Below are 18,210 nucleotides of genomic sequence, written 5' to 3' on the forward strand. Positions count from 1 at the left end.
TATTTCAACAGCTGGATCAAAGGAGGGGAGCCAGGTTCCAAGCAGCGTCCGAGACGACAGTTCCTCTACTCGGATATCTATTGCTAAAAATAAATAGCTGTGGGAAAAGTACTTAGCTCCTTGCAAGAAAGATAACGAACGTACTTCTTTATTTCGCTACTTTGCTTCTCTGCTGCTATCCAGAGGAAAGGCCTAGCAAATCCTTTACTAAATATATACATACATATTTTTAGCTAAAATAAAAGTCCTCCCCAAGCCAGAAGAATTCGTGGATGACACACACGCTATATTGGGATACCTAAACCAACTAAAAGGCCCGTGACCTTCCCCCCTCCCACGCTTTTTTTACGAGCACAATTTTCCTTATCACGGATGGATCCCTAAATCAGATTAGCATTCCCAGAGACCTCGATATTTTTAAGACCATAGAATCTTAGAATGGTTAGAGTTGGAAGGGATCTTAAAGATCATGAAGTTCCAACCCCCTGCCCCGGGCAAGGACACCTCCCACCACACCACGTTGCTCCAAGCCCCGTCCAACCTGGCCTTGAATCCCCCCAGGGATGGGGCAGCCACAGCTTCTCTGGGCAACCTGGGCCGGATGCAAGCTCCAATTTACCAGGTGCTTAGAGACACACGGCAGGATGGGCCTGCTGGAAGCACTGACATTACGTGGTGATTTTAGCGGGGTTTGAAGCAAGGTAAGCTCCGGTCCATGCCGTACCCGAGCAAAGCCTTCATCTAGCTCCAAACCAAGCAGATGTGAATGCATCGGAGAACCGGTTTCAAGGGCAACCTGCAGACAAGCATTTCATAAACACAAGTAACTACAGTTAATTATCAACTTGCTCAGCAGAAAGCCGCGTTTATGGAAATACAGCTTCTTGGAGATTAAGGGGAGGACTCGCAACAAAATTCAAGTTTTCAGATAGGCAGGGACACCGGCTCCGCTTAGACTGGCCTGCGGTGACCAACAGAGCTATCTTGTGACTTCTTATCTAGGACAAGGACTTGCTTTCTGCTCCAAACACCATTTTGGAATGAACCATCCATTAAGCAGACAAAGCCTCCCCAAAAAGCTTCGGTTTAATCCGTAACGCAACAATTTTACAGTCAAGGTGGTTCAAGTGCTTTCTGCTTTCCAGGGGAAGCGCCACGCCGTTGCACTCCTGTTTTAATCCGGAAAAATTGCAAAGTGCTATTGAAACTCAGCCCGAAAGGTCTCCGTCCTGAAAATATCCCTAGTTTTGCATATCTGACTGCTGGTCAAACTGCTCCAGCTCGCTCCGGCAAGCGCTTGCAGGACCTCAGTGTGTGCAAACACGGAGTCACCTCTAGGCAGGTGGCTTTAAACAGATTCGAGAGACCTTGTTCTCCCATTTTGCTTCAAAATCTATAGTTAGGCGACAGTCAGTAACAGTTAAATTAAGACACTAAACACAATCGTGCTAAGCTAAAGCTTAAATAGGGCAAAAGTTTTTCTTCAGCTGAAAAGTCTTCCTGAGAAACGCAAACAGGACGTTTTAATCTGATTTTCAGCCATTAGGCAAGAAAAAAAAAAAACATAGCAGATAATCAGGGCTTTACCGCGCGATACTGCAAGGATAAAGCCTCAGCGCCGTTATTAGCATGAGCACAACGAGCTTTGGGCAACGAGAGTGCTACGGAGCAGCTCAACACTCCCGCAGCTTTTACCGTCCGCACTCAGTCATTCGATAAATAAAAGCCATTTGAAGAATCCCATCCTTCATCCCGCAAAAGCCTTCCTTTAGGAGAGGTCTGCAATTTTAGGGAAGGGCTGTCCCCATTTTCCCCCGCTGCAGGATCTTGGAAGCTGGAACCGTTTGCTACTTAAAAAAAAAAAAAAAACACACAACCTTAAACTTGAATAGAATCTACGTCACTGCGTGACCTTTTGCGAGGCTCCCTGCAAAAACTTGGTGGGGTTTTCCTGTTAATTGAAGGTGGCAGTGAAAACACGAGCTCAGCGCCGCTTATGTAAGCGACCAGCTTCAGAAAGACTTTTATTTTTTAAAAAAAAGAAATGTCGCAAGTTTGGCAGAAAAACGTGCACAGCCCCGTTAAAGGCTACGATACTCGCCGGTGCATTTCCGCTCCTCCGAAGTTTACCTTCGAGGCTGCTCCCACCATCTTTTCGCTTGAGTCTCCAACGGCTTTGAGAGAACAGGATAGTTTGGGGTTTTTTTTGGATTCACTTTCCTTGGTTTGAGATTTTTTGGAGGGTATAAAACAGGGAGAGATGATCTTTTGATTTGCAGGACTCACAGAAACAACAGTCACGCAAAGCAAAAAACCCACCCTGCCCGGGCCTGCACGCATCAGACTTATCCCAAGGGAGTAAAAACGGTCTCGAAGAATAACCCAAAGCACCGAGAAAAGCCCGAACGGGTCTAAAAAAAACGGGGTTCGGGCGTTTCAACTCCACACCGGCAATTCAAAGGCGAGCAGCCACAACGGAGCAGGCTGCGCAGGAACCCTCAGGGCTTGTAAGCTCCGTGAGCAGCTGATATTTTGATTTGATTTTCTTAGAGGATGAAGAAAAAAGATGAGAGGAAAGCTGGCAAACTAAGATTACGGTTACACAATTCGAAACGATTTTTTTTTTTTTTTTTTTGCCAGAACAGGATGCAATATTCAATATGGCAACAAGGCAGAGTCCATAATTCGATTGCTTGCTACTGAAAGACGATTTTATTTAAATTTAGGAGGGAAATGGCTTCTCCGATACTATACCTGATCCTCCACACTACAAACTCTGCTGATGCCATCCATTGAGGTTGGGAATCCAACATCAGCTCACCTACTGTTTTAAGCATATTTCTAGAAGCAAGTGGTGACTGACATTTCGAAATGTACATTACGCCCAGAACTCAAACACGCTTTTTTATTCAGTAAAAAAAACCCTTTTGCTGGCGATCAATAAAAGGCGGCGCAACAGGTCGGGTGAGCACAGCAGAAAGGACAAGATCACCCATTGAGGTTTTTGTACCTTTGGGTATGACCTCACTTGTTTCCTCGCTGATTGGGAAAAGCTGAGCATCACTTTCCCGTGAAAATTGAGTGCAATTTGCAGAGAAATCCTGAACTGAAGGAAGATCCTTATCAGATATTAAGCACCCATTCCCTAAATGCGCAGAAACGCAGCAGAAAGCGAAGCACCTTCTCTCCTGCAAACCCCAACAGTGGTTTTTTACAGCACCAGGTGAGGATCAGCAGGTCCCCTCTTCTCCCTCTGCCAGGGTTTGGGCTGTCGCAAGCATGGCAAAAGACTTGGGAAAGACCCGACTGGTTAGATGACGGCGTTTGCAGGTGAGATCACCCACAAGGAAATCCAACAAGGGCTGGCAGAAGGGGGGTAAAATCGCGCCTATCTGAGCAATGAGGCAACAGGTGAAATTCAGAGCTTGGTGTAAAGCAACACGCGTGGCAGGGGAAAAATAATTCTGGATATACGTGTACGGAATGAGCTCCCAATGAGTTCTGCTGCTGGGGAAAGGTCTCGGTTGAGACTGGTAGGATTGGAAAAAGTAGACGAGCTTTGACGGTTGAAGACAGGCTCGTGTGGCCAAAGTGAGACTATTTAAAAACAAACAAACAAAAGGAAGTCGTGTGCCAGCGCAGTAAACTCACGAGTGCCCCACATCCTGAGCCAGGCACGCAGTCCCACATCCCCTCTCGGCAAAAGGGCATCCCAGCACTCAGGGAGGCACCAGGGAAAGTCACCGAGATGATTCAGAGAGACTTTTACACAAGGAAAAGCTTCCCAGACCACAGCTTGAATCTGGAAGAGAGACCGAGAGAACTACAAAAATCACAAACACAAAACCATTATTATTCTGTGTTTCCCACAAGGGCCGTGTGAGAGAGCGCCCAAAGCAACTTCCATTTAATGGGTGTAAAACCAAAGGAGGTAGTTTTGTCATTAAACGGTGGATCTCTGTCTCAGGAGGCTGCAAAAGCCCAAAGTAAAAAGGGATTTTAAAAGGCTCACGCAGGTCTACCAGGAGCCATCGTGGGCTACCAGGCATTATCCTCAAAGGCGGCATACGCTGGCGCTGCACATGAGATACTATTCGTGGAAAAGAAGTAAGAACATCCTCGCAGGGACTGAGTCAGAAAATCTCACCCCAAAATTTTAAAAAAACCCTCCGTAATAAAGCAGATAAGAACAACAACCCACGCACTACACCCTCCACAACCGCTCCATCTTGTTCCATCTAAATTCACCAGGCAGGACAGAAAAGAAACGAAAAAGCTTTTCTTTTGGAAAGAGCTTTTCTTCTCGGTAAGGCTGGGCAGGGGGCTGTATCCCACTTTCCCCTTTGGGAAGGCTCAGCTCTCCGATACTAACGAACATCTGAAGGCAAGAGACAGAGCAGAACACCAGCCTGTCCACCAAAGTCACGGCTCCTGTTAATAACCCCAAGAGAAGGTCCCTCACTGGCGGGCCAGGACATCTTCCCACGTTACTGGACCGTACTAACCTGGATCAACAAATTTAGGGTGACGCGGCAGAAGGGGAGCAGAGCGAGCGCCACCCCGCTAACCCAAAAGAGGAGAATTAAGCAATACCAGGACATGCCAAGACACGCCGGAGCGCGGCTGCCTTCCTCAGTGGGCGCTGCCGAAGTATTAATCGCCAAGTTTCTCAAGTTTATTCCACCCTTCTTTCACCCCCAATCTCGATTTTAATATTCTGAGCCTAGCATTTGCGGAGGCAACAAGGACAGCCAGGTAAAATAGGTGAAGTTTTTTGGGTGAGGATACAACCCATCACAAAACTTTTGAGATAAATTCCTTAAAAACCAACCCCGGATATTTTGCTGCCGGCAGCACCTTGTACAACACAAGATTTACAATAAATACCGCGAATTCCTCTGAGGCTGTGCGAGGAGCCATCTCCAGTGCACACATCCAAGAAGAAAATCCCAATTTAGGGCCCCGCTTGGCCCTGGCTTTAGTCAGGCAACACGACCAGCTCCTCAGTATCCTCAACCCTGTACTAAAGGCAATCGGGTCTCAACGTCGCTATGGAAGAGAATTTTAAGGCCCAGAAAGCGCCAGAGAAACGTAACACGCTATTAACTAACCCTGGGGTGAATCTTTGTTTTCATCCTCGCTACCAAATCCAGGTTGCGGCCTGGATTTCAGATGTGATGCAAACACAGGGAACCAGGGAAGATAACGTCAAAAAAAAAAAAATACAATCAAGAGGCTTAATCACAGGAGGCGGGTTTTTAGCAGAACAAGGGGCAGCACGGCAAAGGCAGAACAGAAAAGCACGAGGAAGCCCGAGGCCAGCATGGACCCCTCGCGTGGGACCAATGAGACCCAGTATTGTCACCAGGCTGTCACCCAAATCCCCTCCTCCTGCACTTGCACCCCAGCCCCCCTCCCCACAGCGGGGGACCCTCTCTACCCCACTCCTCTCTGCTTTCCCCCACCCCACTTCCGAACTCTCTCTTGCTTGCCCCACCAAACACCAGCCATCCCTCCCCCTTGCCCCCTACCAACCCCCCCTGCCCAGCCCCACCAGCCTGGTGGCCCCAGACCCCTCAGCCCCCTTTCCCAAGCACCCCTGAACCCCAACCTTGCCCTTAACCACCATCTCCCTCTATCCTCAGGCCCTTCCTACCCCTCTCCCCCTCCCCAAAACCCCAGACCCACCTCAGACCCTCTGCCCCCCCCTTTCCCCAAAGCTCACCTCAGACCCCCCCGTGGCCCCCCAACATCCTCAGACCCTCTGTGGCCCCCCCCCAACATCCTCAGACCCACCTCAGACCCTCTGTGGCTCCCCCCCAACATCCTCAGACCCACCTCCGACCCTCTGTGGCCCCCCCCAACATCCTCAGACCCACCTCCGACCCTCTGTGGCTCCCCCCAACATCCTCAGACCCACCTCCGACCCTCTGTGGCTCCCCCCCAACATCCTCAGACCCCACCTCCGACCCTCTGTGCCCCCCCCCAACATCCTCAGACCCACCTCCGACCCCCTGTGCCCCCCCCCAACATCCTCAGACCCACCTCCGACCCTCTGTGCCCCCCCCCAACATCCTCAGACCCACCTCCGACCCTCTGTGCCCCCCCCCAACATCCTCAGACCCACCTCAGACCCTCTGTGGCCCCCCCCCAACATCCTCAGACCCACCTCCGACCCTCTGTGGTCCCCCCAACATCCTCAGACCCACCTCAGACCCTCTGTGGCTCCCCCCAACATCCTCAGACCCTCTGTGGCTCCCCCCAACATCCTCAGACCCACCTCCGACCCTCTGTGGATCCCCCCAACACCCTCAGACCCACCTCCGACCCTCTGTGGCTCCCCCCAACACCCTCAGACCCACCTCCGACCCTCTGTGGCTCCCCCCAACATCCTCAGACCCACCTCAGACCCTCTGTGGCTCCCCCAACATCCTCAGACCCACCTCAGACCCTCTGTGGCTCCCCCCAACATCCTCAGACCCACCTCAGACCCTCTGTGGTCCCCCCCCAACATCCTCAGACCTTCTGTGTCGCTCCCCAACATCCTCAGACCTTCTGTGCCCGCCCCCAACACCCTCAGACCCTCTGTGCCTCCTCAACATTCTCAGACCCCCCTCCCCAAACCCCCAGGCCCAACTCAGATCATCTGCCTCACTCCGCCCCAGGCCCACTCCGGCCCCTCACACCCTTCCACCGCCCACCCCGCCCCGCCATCCCCCCCGCCACCTGAAGCGTGCGCTGCCGGAGGGCCCTCAACCTCTCCCGCCGTCGTCGCGCCTCCTCTTCCAGCCTCCCCAAAGCCGGGCCGGCCGCCGCCTCCTCCGCCTCCAGGCCACCACCGGGCGCCGCCATCTTGGTCCTTCCCCACACACACGGCGCCACCCGCCGTACAACCCCCAGCGCGCATGCGCTCCCCAGACTCAACCCATCCACCGCCGAGAGCATCGATGGGCTAAACCGTCGATCGATGGGCGCAATCGGGGGGGGGGGGGGGGGGGGAGGATGCAACAAGAAGCGGCGGGGGGGGCATTAAAAAAAATTAAAAAATATTAAAAAAATTAATTAAAAGGGAAAATAACCCCACATCCACCTCTTCCGCCCTGCCAGGCTTATTCCCCCTCCCTCACATGGCGTGCAAGGTTTAATTGGGGGGGATAATTATTTTGGGGGGGGGGGGGCATTGGGGGTATTTTAGCTTCCCCACCCCCCTTTTTACCTTTGGGCTGCCGGGGGGGGGGGGAAGGTAAAAAGGGGGGTGGGAGGGGTATCCCCACCCTTACAGCAGCAGGTACACGGTACCCGGGGGGGGGGGGGGGCGGTGACAGGGCCCCCCCCCCGTACCTGGGGGAGGGCCTGGCGGGGGGGGGGGCGGAGCTGCCCGCCGTACCGAGCCGTGCCGGCCCGGCATGGCTTCCCGGGAGCGGCTCTACGAGCTTTGGATGCTCTACTTCGCCAAGGTGAGATGGGCATCGGGGACCCCCCCCCGCCAAGGAAGGAGGAAGGCGGGGGCTGGGGGGCAGCACCCATTTATTTCCCCCCCCCCCCGCCCCGGGGTTGCCCTGCCCGCACCCCCCTGCTTGGAGGGAGGGGGGGAGCTGCACTACCTTGGGCGTATCGTCGCACCGCCCCATTTTGGGGGGGGGGGCACCGCGTTCTTTCCACACACACACACACCCCCCCCCCTCGCACCCCACTGCTACATCCCCCCCCCCCCGCCTCATTTTGGGGGGGGGCACCGCATCCCCCCCCCCCCCCCCCCGCACCCCACTGCCGTATCCCGGGGTCCGCCACAACACCCCCCTCCCCTCCGGGCGACCCTCATGGGAGGGGGCACCGCGTCCCGTCCCCCCCCCGGACCCACCTGCCGTATCCCGGGGGTCCACGACACCACCCCACCACCCCCCCCCCCCGCCCCCGGGGGTCACCGCACCCCGACGTTCGCGACACCCCCCGTGTTCCTACCCTGGGGGGCACCGCCACCCCCCGGACCGCCCCCGCGTCCCACTGTGACCCCCCCGCTGCATCCCGCGACCCCCCCCCCGCCCCGTGCTCCAGCCCCCGCCCCCCCCTCCGGGGGTCACCGCACCCCGAGGTCCGCGAACCCATCCACCTAGGGGGGGTACCGCGTCCACCCCCCCGGACCTCCCCCCGTGTCCTCCCTGGACCCCCCCCCCCCCGCTGCATCCCGCGACCCTCCCGGACACCAGCGCCGCATCCCCCGCCCCCCCCCGCCCGTGCTCCCCACTTTGGGGGCGGCACCATATTCCTCCCGGACCCCCCGGGCCTCTCCCCCCCCCCTCCCCCACCTTCCCCCGGGGGCACCGCATCCCCCTGGACCCCCCCACCGCATCCCGCACCCCCTTCCCCACCTCTCCCGGGGGGACGGGGTGGGGGGGGGCGCACCTCCTTTACACCCAGTGGGGGGGTCTGTGGGGGGTCCGTGTCTGTCCCCCCCTCCCAGGTCCCGGCAGCAGGTGCGGCCGCGGTGACATTGGAGCATTGGGAGTGACAAGGAGAGGGGGGAGGCGGGGGGGGGGGGGGTGTCCTGCTTCTGGGGAGGGTGTCCTGCTCAGTGGGACACCCGTAGCCCCCCCTCGGCATCGCCGCCTCCCCCCGTGTCCCGTGGCCAGGGGTCCTGGGGGAGTAGAGGGGTCCCTGGCCGGCAGCTTGCGGGGACCCCCCCCGTCCCCCTCCCCGAGAGTCCCCGGTGCTTTGTTTTCTCCTTAATTATCCCCGCTCCAAAGTGGGGGGGGGGGGGCCTGATCCTGCAGGACAGGAGACACCCCCCCGCCCCGTGTCACCCCCCAGCTCCTGCGCCCCCAGGGTGGTGTGACCAACTGGGGTTTTGGGGTGAAAAAGGCTTATTTCTGCCCCCAAAACCGCACGCCGTCCCCAGCACGTGGCTGGGGACGCTGGGAGGGCAGGGCACCCCCGGCTGGGGATGGGGACAGCCGTGGTGTCACCTCGTCCCTGGTGTCACCTCATCCGGCCCCGCAGCGTCCCCTGGGACCCACCAGGCTTTGGTGGGGCAGGTCCTGGGGGCATGTGCAAGGGACACTTGGGGTGACATCGGGTGGGCATGGTGGTACGGGGACAGGTGCAGTGGCATCGGGTGGGCGTGGTGGTATGGGGACATGTGCGGTGACATTGGGGGCCATGGTGGTACGGGGACAGGTGCGGTGACATTGCAGGGCATGGTGGTACGGGGACATGTGCGGTGACATCGGGTGGGCATGGTGGTGCGGGGACGGATGCCGTGACATTCGGGGGCATGGTGGTACGGGGACATGTACCACACCATGGAAGTGTCCATGGTCGTATGGGGACATGTGCCATGCCGTGGAGGTGTCCAGTGTTGTATGGGGACATGTGCCACGCCATCGAGGTGTCCGTGGTCGTATGGGGACATGTGCCATGCCGTGGAGGTGTCCAGTGTTGTATGGGGACATGTGCCACGCCATCGAGGTGTCCGTGGTTGTATGGGGACATGTGCCAAACCATGGAGGTGTCCATGGTCATACGGGGACATGTGCCATGCTGTGGAGGTGTCCGTAGTTGTATGGGGACATGGGACATGCCACGGAGGTGTCCGTGGTTGCACGGGGACACGTGCCAAGCCATCGGGGTGTACAAGCTCACACAGGGGACACGTCCGTGCCATCGGGTGTGCAAGCTCGTGCAAAGGACACGTGCCACCCCACCGGGGCGTTCACACTCACGCAGGGACGGGCGCTGCGCCATGGGGTGTGCGTGGTCATAGAGGGGACAGGTGCCGTGCCACCAGGTGTGCACGGTCACAGAGGGGACACGTGCCACGCTATTGGGATGTGCATGGTCATATGTGACATGCCATCAGGTGTGCTTGGTCATATGGGGACATGTGCCACGCCATCGAGGTGTGCGTGGACATATGGGACACGTGCCACTCCATCGAGGTGCGCATGGTCACATGGGGACATGTGTGTCACGACGCCAGGTGCACAAGCTTGCACGGGGACGCCTGCATCGCCATTGCGGGGTGCACACTCACACGGGGACACAGGCTGTGTGCTCCCACTTGGGGACACATGCCACGCTGTCATGGTGTGCCCACTCACCGTGCCACACCAACAAGGTGGCTGTGCCACCTCTGAGAGGCACCAGGGCCTTGGTGTCACCTCCCCAGACGGGTCACCTGTAAAACCGTGGTGGCCTTCACCACAGTGATGTCCCCAAGCACCCGGCAAGGACAAGGCTGCTGGGACACGTCCCTGGCGCCCGTCAACCTTCTGCTGTCCCACCACAGGCCTTGTTTGGAGGCGTCAACCCAGGGCACCAGGTGATGCCACCAGAATGTCACCTCGATGGCAGTGTCCCCTTCCCCGGGCGGTGACATCGGATGGGGGCTGCGCGCCGGGAGCGCGTGCGTTATCTCTCGTGGCTTTAAAATAGGGCAGAGCTCTCGTGTCACCGTGCCACCAGGGGACAGGGATGTCCCCAAGGGTGTCCCACGGGGTGGCCATGCCATGGTGGGGATGGTGCTGGCCACGTTGTCCCACACTGGACGGGGAAGGAGACAGGGACCCTGGTGGGGCCCCACTGTGGGGACCCCCAGTGTCACCCCCAATGCCAGGGAGGTGACAACCTGGTGGCTTTGCCACTGTCACTTTTTTTGGGGGGGTGTCGGCGGCGCCGGGGAGGGATGGAGGTGCCGGCACAGCGTTCCCAGGTGCCACCGCGCCGGCGGCCGAGCCCAGAAGCCACCCAACAGGCTCTGCCAGCCGGCAACCGGCTGGGACACGGCCACCGGCCCCGCCAGCGCCGCGCCGGGATGGGACACCGGCTCCGGGTGGGTGCAAGGTGGCGGGAGGGTGGTGGGGTGGGAGGGGGGGGGACGACGACAATGACATTGCAGGGGGGGGCCGGGGCGGGGGGGGGGGGGGGGGGGAATGTGCTGAGGACTGTCAAACTCAACACACCCCGGTTGCACAGATGGGGGGCGACGGCGGGATGCGGTGGGTGAAACCAAAGCGGGCCGGTGCCAGCCGTCACCCCCCATCGTCACCACTGTCACCTCGACCCCCCCACCCCCCACCCCGAGCTGCTGGGTGGGCGCACGGGGTTGGGGACAAGCCGGTGACACCCCCGAAAGGGTGGCGGGCGGTGGGAGGAAGCGCCGTTGGGGCGGCGGGTGCCGGGTGACTTGGCATTTCCTGATGGTTTGGGGTTGGTTTTCTTTTTGGTTGGTTTTTTTTTTTTTTGGGGGGGGGTTGTTTTTGGGTGGCTTTTGCACAAGAGCGAAGAGGCGGGGAGGGGACCAAAAAAAAAAAAAAGGGGGGGGACACACATAAAATAATAACACACACCCACACGCTGTCACCTTGTCCCCAACCCAGCTGCGCCGGCACGGCTCGGCGTGCGCCGGGGTCATGGATGACCACGGTCACCCCCCCGGCCAGGTAATGGGGTGCTGTGGGCAGGGGGGGACACACATGGCGGTGACCCCCCCGCTGGATGGGGGGGGGCTGGCGGTACCCGGCGGGAAATGGGTGACGCGGGGGACGGGGTGGCGCATTCGGAGGGGGGGACAGTGGTGGGAGGGGGGTGAGGTCCCCTTGGGGCGCTGTGGGTGGCTGCGGGGGGGTTGGGGACCCTCGTGTCCCCGGGGAGGGAGGGGGGGGGTGGTGCGGGGAGGGGGGTGTCACCAAGAGGGGACGGTCCCTTCCTGGGCTGGGGACACCCCGGGGTGCTGCGTGGGGGGTGTAAGGGGACATGGGTGACACCGAGGGGGGTGCAAGGGGGTGTGGGTGATACCAGGGTGCTGCAATGGGGGTGCTTGGGGACGTGGGTGACACCGATGGGCTGTGTTGGGGTGCTTGGGGACATGGGTGACACCAAAGGGGGTGCAAAGGGGTGTGGGTGACCCCAAGGTGCCGCATTGGGGTGTGCGGGGACGTGGGTGACCCTGAGCAACTGTATTGTGGTGTTTGGGGACGTGGGTGACACCAAGGGGCTGTCTCGGGGTGCGAGGGGACATGGGTCACTCCAAGGCGCCACATCGGGGTACACAGGGACATGGGTGACACCAAGGGGCCATGTTGGGCTGTGCTGGGACGTGGGTGACACCAAGGTACCGCATTGGGGTGCTTGGGGACATGGGTGACACCAAGGGGCCGCGCTGGGGTGCCTGGGGACATAGGTGACCCCAAGGTGCCGCATTGGGGTGTCTGGGGACATGGGTGACACCAAGGGGCTGTGTTGGGGTGCTCGGGGGACATGGGTCACTCCAAGGTGCCACTTTGGGGTGTGCAGGGACATGGGTGACCCCAAGCAACTGTATCGTGGTGTTTGGGGACGTGGGTGACACCGAGGGGCCGTGTTGGGGTTCTCAGGAACGTGGGTGACCCCAAGGTGGCGCATTGGGTTGCTCAGGGACACGGGTGACACCACTGGGGTGCTTGGGGACATCGGTGACCCCAAGGTGCCACATTGGGGTGTTTGGGGACACGGGTCACCCCAAGGTGCCACATTGGCCAGCACCTCCACAGGTCGTGTGGCTCTGGATGCTGATTGGTCAGTGGCTCCACAGGTTGTGCTGCTCTGGTTGCTGATTGGTCAGCAGCTCCACAGGTTGTTCTGCTCTGGGTTCTGGTTGGTCAACAGCTCCACAGATTGTTCTGCTCTTGTTGCTGATTGGTCAGCGGCTCCACAGGTTGTTCTGCTCTTGTTGCTGATTGGTCAGCGGCTCCACAGGTTGTTCTGCTCTTGTTGCTGATTGGTTAGCAGCTCCACAGATTGTTCTGCTCTTGCTGCTGATTGGTTAGCAGCTTCGCAGGTTATTTTCCTCTGGGTTCTGATTGCTCGGCGGCTCCACAGGTTGTGCTGCTCTGGTTGCTGATTGGTCAGCAGCTCTGCAGCTTGTGTTTTTCTGGTTGCTGATTGGTCAGGAACTCCACAGGTTGTGTTTCTCTGGGTTGCTGATTGGTCAGCAGCTCCACAGGTTGTGCTGCTCCGATTGCTCATTGGCTGGTGCCTCCTGGGGGGGTGCTCACACCCCCCCGGGTGCCAATAAACCGGTGGCTTCTGCGGGGGGGGGGACTTGACTATTCTGGCTGCTGATTGGCCGATACCTCCGTGGCGGTGGTCAGTGCGGGGTCTGATTGGCTCAGCCCCCCCCCCCCCCCCTTGCCCTTGCAGAAGGACCTCTCCTACCTGCAGCAGTGGCTGGAAGCCTTCGTCATGAACTTTGAGAAGATCATAGCCCTGCCCTCGCTGGAGCCCAGGAGGTGAGGAGCACCCCGGCACCCGTGGGTGCTGCAAGAGTGACACCCCATGGAGGGGGGGGTGCGACACCCGCAGCTAAATTTAGGCGGCTCATCCGTTCTCGGCGGTTTTAAACCATCCGGTCTGAAGCTTGAAGGGGGGTCGACGGGGGGGATGTTGTGATGATGTTGGGGGGGTGTTGGGGGAGGGAGGGGGTTGCATCCAGTCACCCCCATTTTCCACCACCACCCCACACACCCCCCTCCCCCGCCCCCCCCGCCCCGTCGCAGGCCGGAGGAGTCGGTGTCGGAGATCCCGGTGCTGCCGCGGGAGGTGCTGGTGGTGCTGAGCCAGCGGCTGGGACAGTGCGTGGTCCAGATCCCGCAGGAGGAGGGCGCTGGGACCAGCCTGGGGCAGGCGCTGCTGCTCCTCAAGTTCTTCATCATCATCTGCAGGTGGGTGACGTCCCACCACCATCATCACTACCAACCCTCCACCCCCCCCACCCCCCCCTGCCGGGGGAGGGGGTCCCGGCCTCCCTTCATCCCCCTCTCCAACCCAACCCATGGGGATTCCCGGTTTCGGTCCTCCCCCTGCCCCAAATGCAGCCCAGCTCCGCACCCAGGTGCTGGCGTGGGGGGACAATGAGGGGACACCCCCTATTTCTAGGTTCTGTGCCCCCCCCCCCCCGCCAAGTCTTCGCCGAGAGGACCAAACTGGTATTGCCCCGGTCCCAGATTGCCACGCTCCCAAACCACCTCCTGGATGTGCATCCTCCCCGCCAAAAAAAGCAGAGCATGCCCCCCCACCCCTTGAAGAAAAGCATCCCCCCCTGCACCCCCCATGAAGTGCATCACCCCCCAAAGTGCATCCCCCCCCCGCAAAGTGTAGCATCCCCCCCCAAAAGCGCATCCTCACCCCCCATGAAGTGCATCACATCACCCCAAAACACAGTATTTACCCCCACCCCTAAAGCACAGCGTGCCCCCCCTTCAAGTTCATCATTTCTCCCCCCAACAAAGTGCATCCCACCCCCCTTGGCCCCGCCACCTCCCACCAGCCGACATAAGGTGATCCCTGGCAGCAGCGTCCCCACGAAGCCACCACCTCCCTGTCCCTTGTGGGGGGGGACACACCATCCACCTGTCCCCCCCCACCTTCCCAGCCAAGGATGGGGTTCATCTGAGGATGTGCCCTGGCTCCTGCTGGCTGCCATATTATCACCCCCCCCCAACGATGCATTAACCCCCCATAATAATTTAACCCCCATTCCCGATGCAATAACCATCCCCCCCCCTCCAGGCGCATGAAGCCCCCAAGGTGCATTAACCCCTCACACAATGCATTGACCCCCCCCCCGATGCATTGACCCCCCCATCATGATGCCTGAACACCCCCCCATGGTGCAATAACAACCCCCCCGATGCATTAACCCCCCCATCGTGATGCCTTAACACCCCCCGCATGGCGCAATACCCCCCCCGATGCATTAAACCCCCCCACAATGCAATACACCCCCCCCACGATGCATTAACCTGCCTGAATGCGATACCCCCCCCGATGCAATAAAACCCCAAGGTGCTTAAACGCCCCCCCCCCAATGCATTAACTCTCCCCCTTCATGCTTTACGCCCCCGGGTGCATTAACCCCCCCCCGCCCCCAATGCAATAACCACCCCAAGGTGCTTTAATCCCCTCAATGCATTAACCCCCCCAATGCATTAACCCCCCCGCCCCCGGATGCGTTGACCCCCCCCAATACTGCATTAACACCCCCCCGATATATTATCCCCCCACCAGGAACCTGGAAAACATCCAAGCGGACAAAACCCCCGGCTTCATCCCGGAGGTGCTGAAGCTGCTGCGGGTCTGTGGGAACAAGGTGAATCCGGGGGGAACCACGGGAGGAGGATTGGGGTGGGGGCTTGGTTTGGTTTGGGTTTTTTTTTGGGGGGGGGGATTAATCCTGCTCCGTTTTTCCGGCAGCTGAGGAGTACACAGGAGGAGGAGCGGAGCGGGACGCAGCTGGAGAGCGGGATGCTCTACGCCCTGCACCTCTGCGAGTGCCTCTTCGACCCCTACCAGACCTGGCGCCGGCAGCTCAGCGGGTGAGCAGGGACCCCCCCCCCCTCCTCCGGCCCCCCAAAAAGCCCCTCACACCCCGGCCCCCCCCCAATTCACCCCTCTCTTCCCAGGGAAGTCATCAGCCCGAAGGAGAAGAGTAAATACAAGTTCGCCCCGGCCCCTTTGCCCCCCGAGTTCGGCGTCTTCTTCCAAGGTAAAGGTGGGGGGGTCCCAGCACCCCCCCGCATTGTCTCCTGCAGCCGGGCATGGGCTCGAGGGGCAGGGATGGGGTCAGTATGGGATCCATGGGTGCGTAGAGCACCCAGGGGTGGGTACGGGGTCAGTATGGGATCCATGGGTGCGTAGAACACCTAGGAGCAGGGATGGGGTCAGTATGGGATCCATGGGTGCGTAGAACACCTAGGAGCAGGGATGGGGTCAGTATGGGATCCATGGGTGCGTAGAGCATCCCAAGGTGGGTACAGGGTCAGTATGGGATCCATGGGTGCGTAGAGCATCCCAAGGTGGGTACAGGGTCAGTATGGGATCCATGGGTGCGTAGAGCATCCCGAGGTGGATACGGGGTCAGTATGGGATCCATGGGTGCACAGAGCATCCCAAGATGGGTACAGGGTCAGTATGGGATCCATGGGTGCGTAGAACACCTAGGAGCAGGGATGGGGTCAGTATGGGATCCATGGGTGCGTAGAGCATCCCAAGGTGGGTACAGGGTCAGTATGGGATCCATGGGTGCGTAGAGCATCCCAAGGTGGGTACAGGGTCAGTATGGGATCCATAGGTGCGTAGAGCATCCCAAGGTGGGTACAGGGTCAGTATGGGATCCATGGGTGCGTAGAACACCTAGGAGAAGGGATGGGGTCAGTATGGGATCCATGGGTGCGTAGAACACCTAGGAGCAGGGATGGGGTCAGTATGGGATCCATGGGTGCGTAGAACACCTAGGAGCAGGGATGGGGTCAGTATGGGATCCATGGGTGCGTAGAGCATCCCAAGGTGGGTACAGGGTCAGTAAGGGGTCCATGGGTGCGTAGAGCATCCCAAGGTGGGTACGGGGTCAGTATGGGGTCCATGGGTGCGTAGAGCATCCAGGGACAGGGAGAGGATGCAGGGGTTGGGATGGGGTCTAGGAGCACATATAGGATCCACGGGGACATATCTGGGGAAGGTATATGATTCGAGGGCAAATATAGGATCCTATACCTGCCCCCGGGACCCCGTACGTGCCCCCGTACGTGCCCCATACATGGTGGAACTCAATCCTAAAGCCCGGATTAAATCCTACACGACCCAGGGAGCCTGTAAAAATCAACGCAAAGGGGATTATTTTCCGGGGAAGCCCCCAAAAAGCCCCGCTTCGCGGCAAAGACGTTGCATAAAAAAGAAAAAAAAAAAAAAAAAATCACCTAAAACTCCCAACACGCCCAACCGCCTGTAAATCCCCCGACCGAACCCTATTTTTGAATAAAACCCTGATTTTTTTTTTTTTTAGGAAAAAAAAAAAAACAAAAAAACCCAAAAAAACCCCACACAGGTGCAAATCAGAGCTGCAAAAAAATTTGAGCATCCTCATCCCCTCCATCATCAACAGGGGCCAGCGCCCGCGTGGGCCGTTTTTTGGGCTTAATTTGGGTAAAAAAAGGGATTTTTTGGTTTTTTTCCCCCCTATATTTTTTTGCTGCTTCCTCCCCAAAATTAATCTTTCCTTCTTCATCCTCACAGAGAGTTTCCAAGCCGGAGGGCAGCTCCCCGAAACGCTCCAGCTCCGGCTTATCCATCTTTTTGGGGCCATCCTCTCCGGATCCAAGGTAGACTTGGGAAAGGGATGGAGGGAAGGACTTGGGATCCTCGATTATCCGAGTGATAAACCCCGACCTTTTATTTATTCCAAGCGAGAGAAACGCTGAAATTAAACGGCTTCGTTTTCCAAAAGCCTTTAAAAATCCCATTTAAAATCCCAGCCCTAAATTCGCTGGGTTTTACCTTAAAAAAAAAAAAAAAAATTAAATCGAGCTGAAATTTGGGCTTAAATTGGGTTGAGCTGAAACTGCACCAGTTGGGCTCCGGGGTAGCAGATGAGAACTTCTTGGCGGAATAAATTTGAGCAGAAATAGGTTTTAGTTAACGCAACGCTTAAAAATCAGAATTTAATTAATAGCTGCAATAATTTACCCTTAAATTAATTTGCACACGCCCAGGAGCAGGGTGCGGTGAGATGGGTAAACACCCCCCCGCCCCCTTCCCCGGGCCCCCGCCAGCGCCGGAGCCGTCGGGCTGAGCGTTAATAGCTTAAATAAAGGATTTCGTATGGCGATAAGCGACATAAAAACCCATCTTCCCCCCGCCTTCCCCCGCATCCTCCCGACAGCCCAACGCGCTGCGGGCCATCACGCCGGCGGCGGTGGAGGTGCTGCTGGGGGTGCTGCGACGGGGAGGCGGGGAGAACCCCCCGGTCCCCGGTTTGCTGGAGTTGGCGTTACGCGGCGTGGTGGCCGTGGTCCACGTGCTCCACGGCAGCAGTCCCGGCGCCGGCCCTGTGCCCTTGCGTGTCCTCCTGGATGGTTACTTCAGGGTGCTCAATTCGGACCTGCCGGCAGCTTCCTTGGCACCGGAAGCGGCCGGTGGCCTCATCGCTCTCCGTGTCCTCATGCTGGGTAGGTGGTTGGGGACATGGGGTGGGGTTGGGGACGTGGGGTGGGTGCTGAGCCATCTCCACCTCACCGTAGATGCCATCCCGGCCATGCTGAGCTGTGAGGACCGGCCGGTCCTACAAGCCGTCTTTCTCAGCAACAACTGCTTCGAGCACATCATCCGGCTCCTCCAAAACAGCAAGGTACCGGAGTCGCCACGTTGGTGTCCCCCCTCCTTGGTGATCTGGGTTGGGCA

At 58.5% G+C, this 18,210-nt stretch overlaps 2 protein-coding genes across 4 annotated transcripts in view; one reads left to right on the top strand and one right to left on the bottom strand.

Annotated features, from left to right (window-relative positions):
• The window catches only part of CCDC12 (coiled-coil domain containing 12), a 43,701-nt gene extending 36,809 nt beyond the window's left edge, over positions 1-6,892 (bottom strand). For all 3 annotated transcript variants that reach the window (XM_054192963.1, XM_054192964.1, XM_054192961.1), the window contains exon 1: positions 6,727-6,892. In XM_054192963.1, coding sequence (XP_054048938.1) covers positions 6,727-6,852 — 126 coding nt within the window. In that variant the 5' untranslated portion in view covers positions 6,853-6,892. The remainder of the gene's footprint in view (positions 1-6,726) is intronic.
• A 491-nt stretch (positions 6,893-7,383) lies between these two features.
• The window catches only part of NBEAL2 (neurobeachin like 2), a 30,907-nt gene continuing 20,080 nt past the window's right edge, over positions 7,384-18,210 (top strand). Inside the window, 9 exon segments of the mRNA XM_054192957.1 lie at positions 7,384-7,457; positions 13,177-13,265; positions 13,533-13,697; positions 15,043-15,124; positions 15,229-15,350; positions 15,438-15,520; positions 17,047-17,132; positions 17,693-17,978; positions 18,051-18,157. Of these exon segments, the coding sequence (XP_054048932.1) occupies positions 7,407-7,457; positions 13,177-13,265; positions 13,533-13,697; positions 15,043-15,124; positions 15,229-15,350; positions 15,438-15,520; positions 17,047-17,132; positions 17,693-17,978; positions 18,051-18,157 (1,071 nt within the window). The 5' untranslated portion in view covers positions 7,384-7,406.

Source organism: Rissa tridactyla, chromosome 2 (assembly GCF_028500815.1).
Source record: "Rissa tridactyla isolate bRisTri1 chromosome 2, bRisTri1.patW.cur.20221130, whole genome shotgun sequence".
Classification (NCBI taxonomy): Eukaryota; Metazoa; Chordata; class Aves; order Charadriiformes; family Laridae; genus Rissa; species Rissa tridactyla.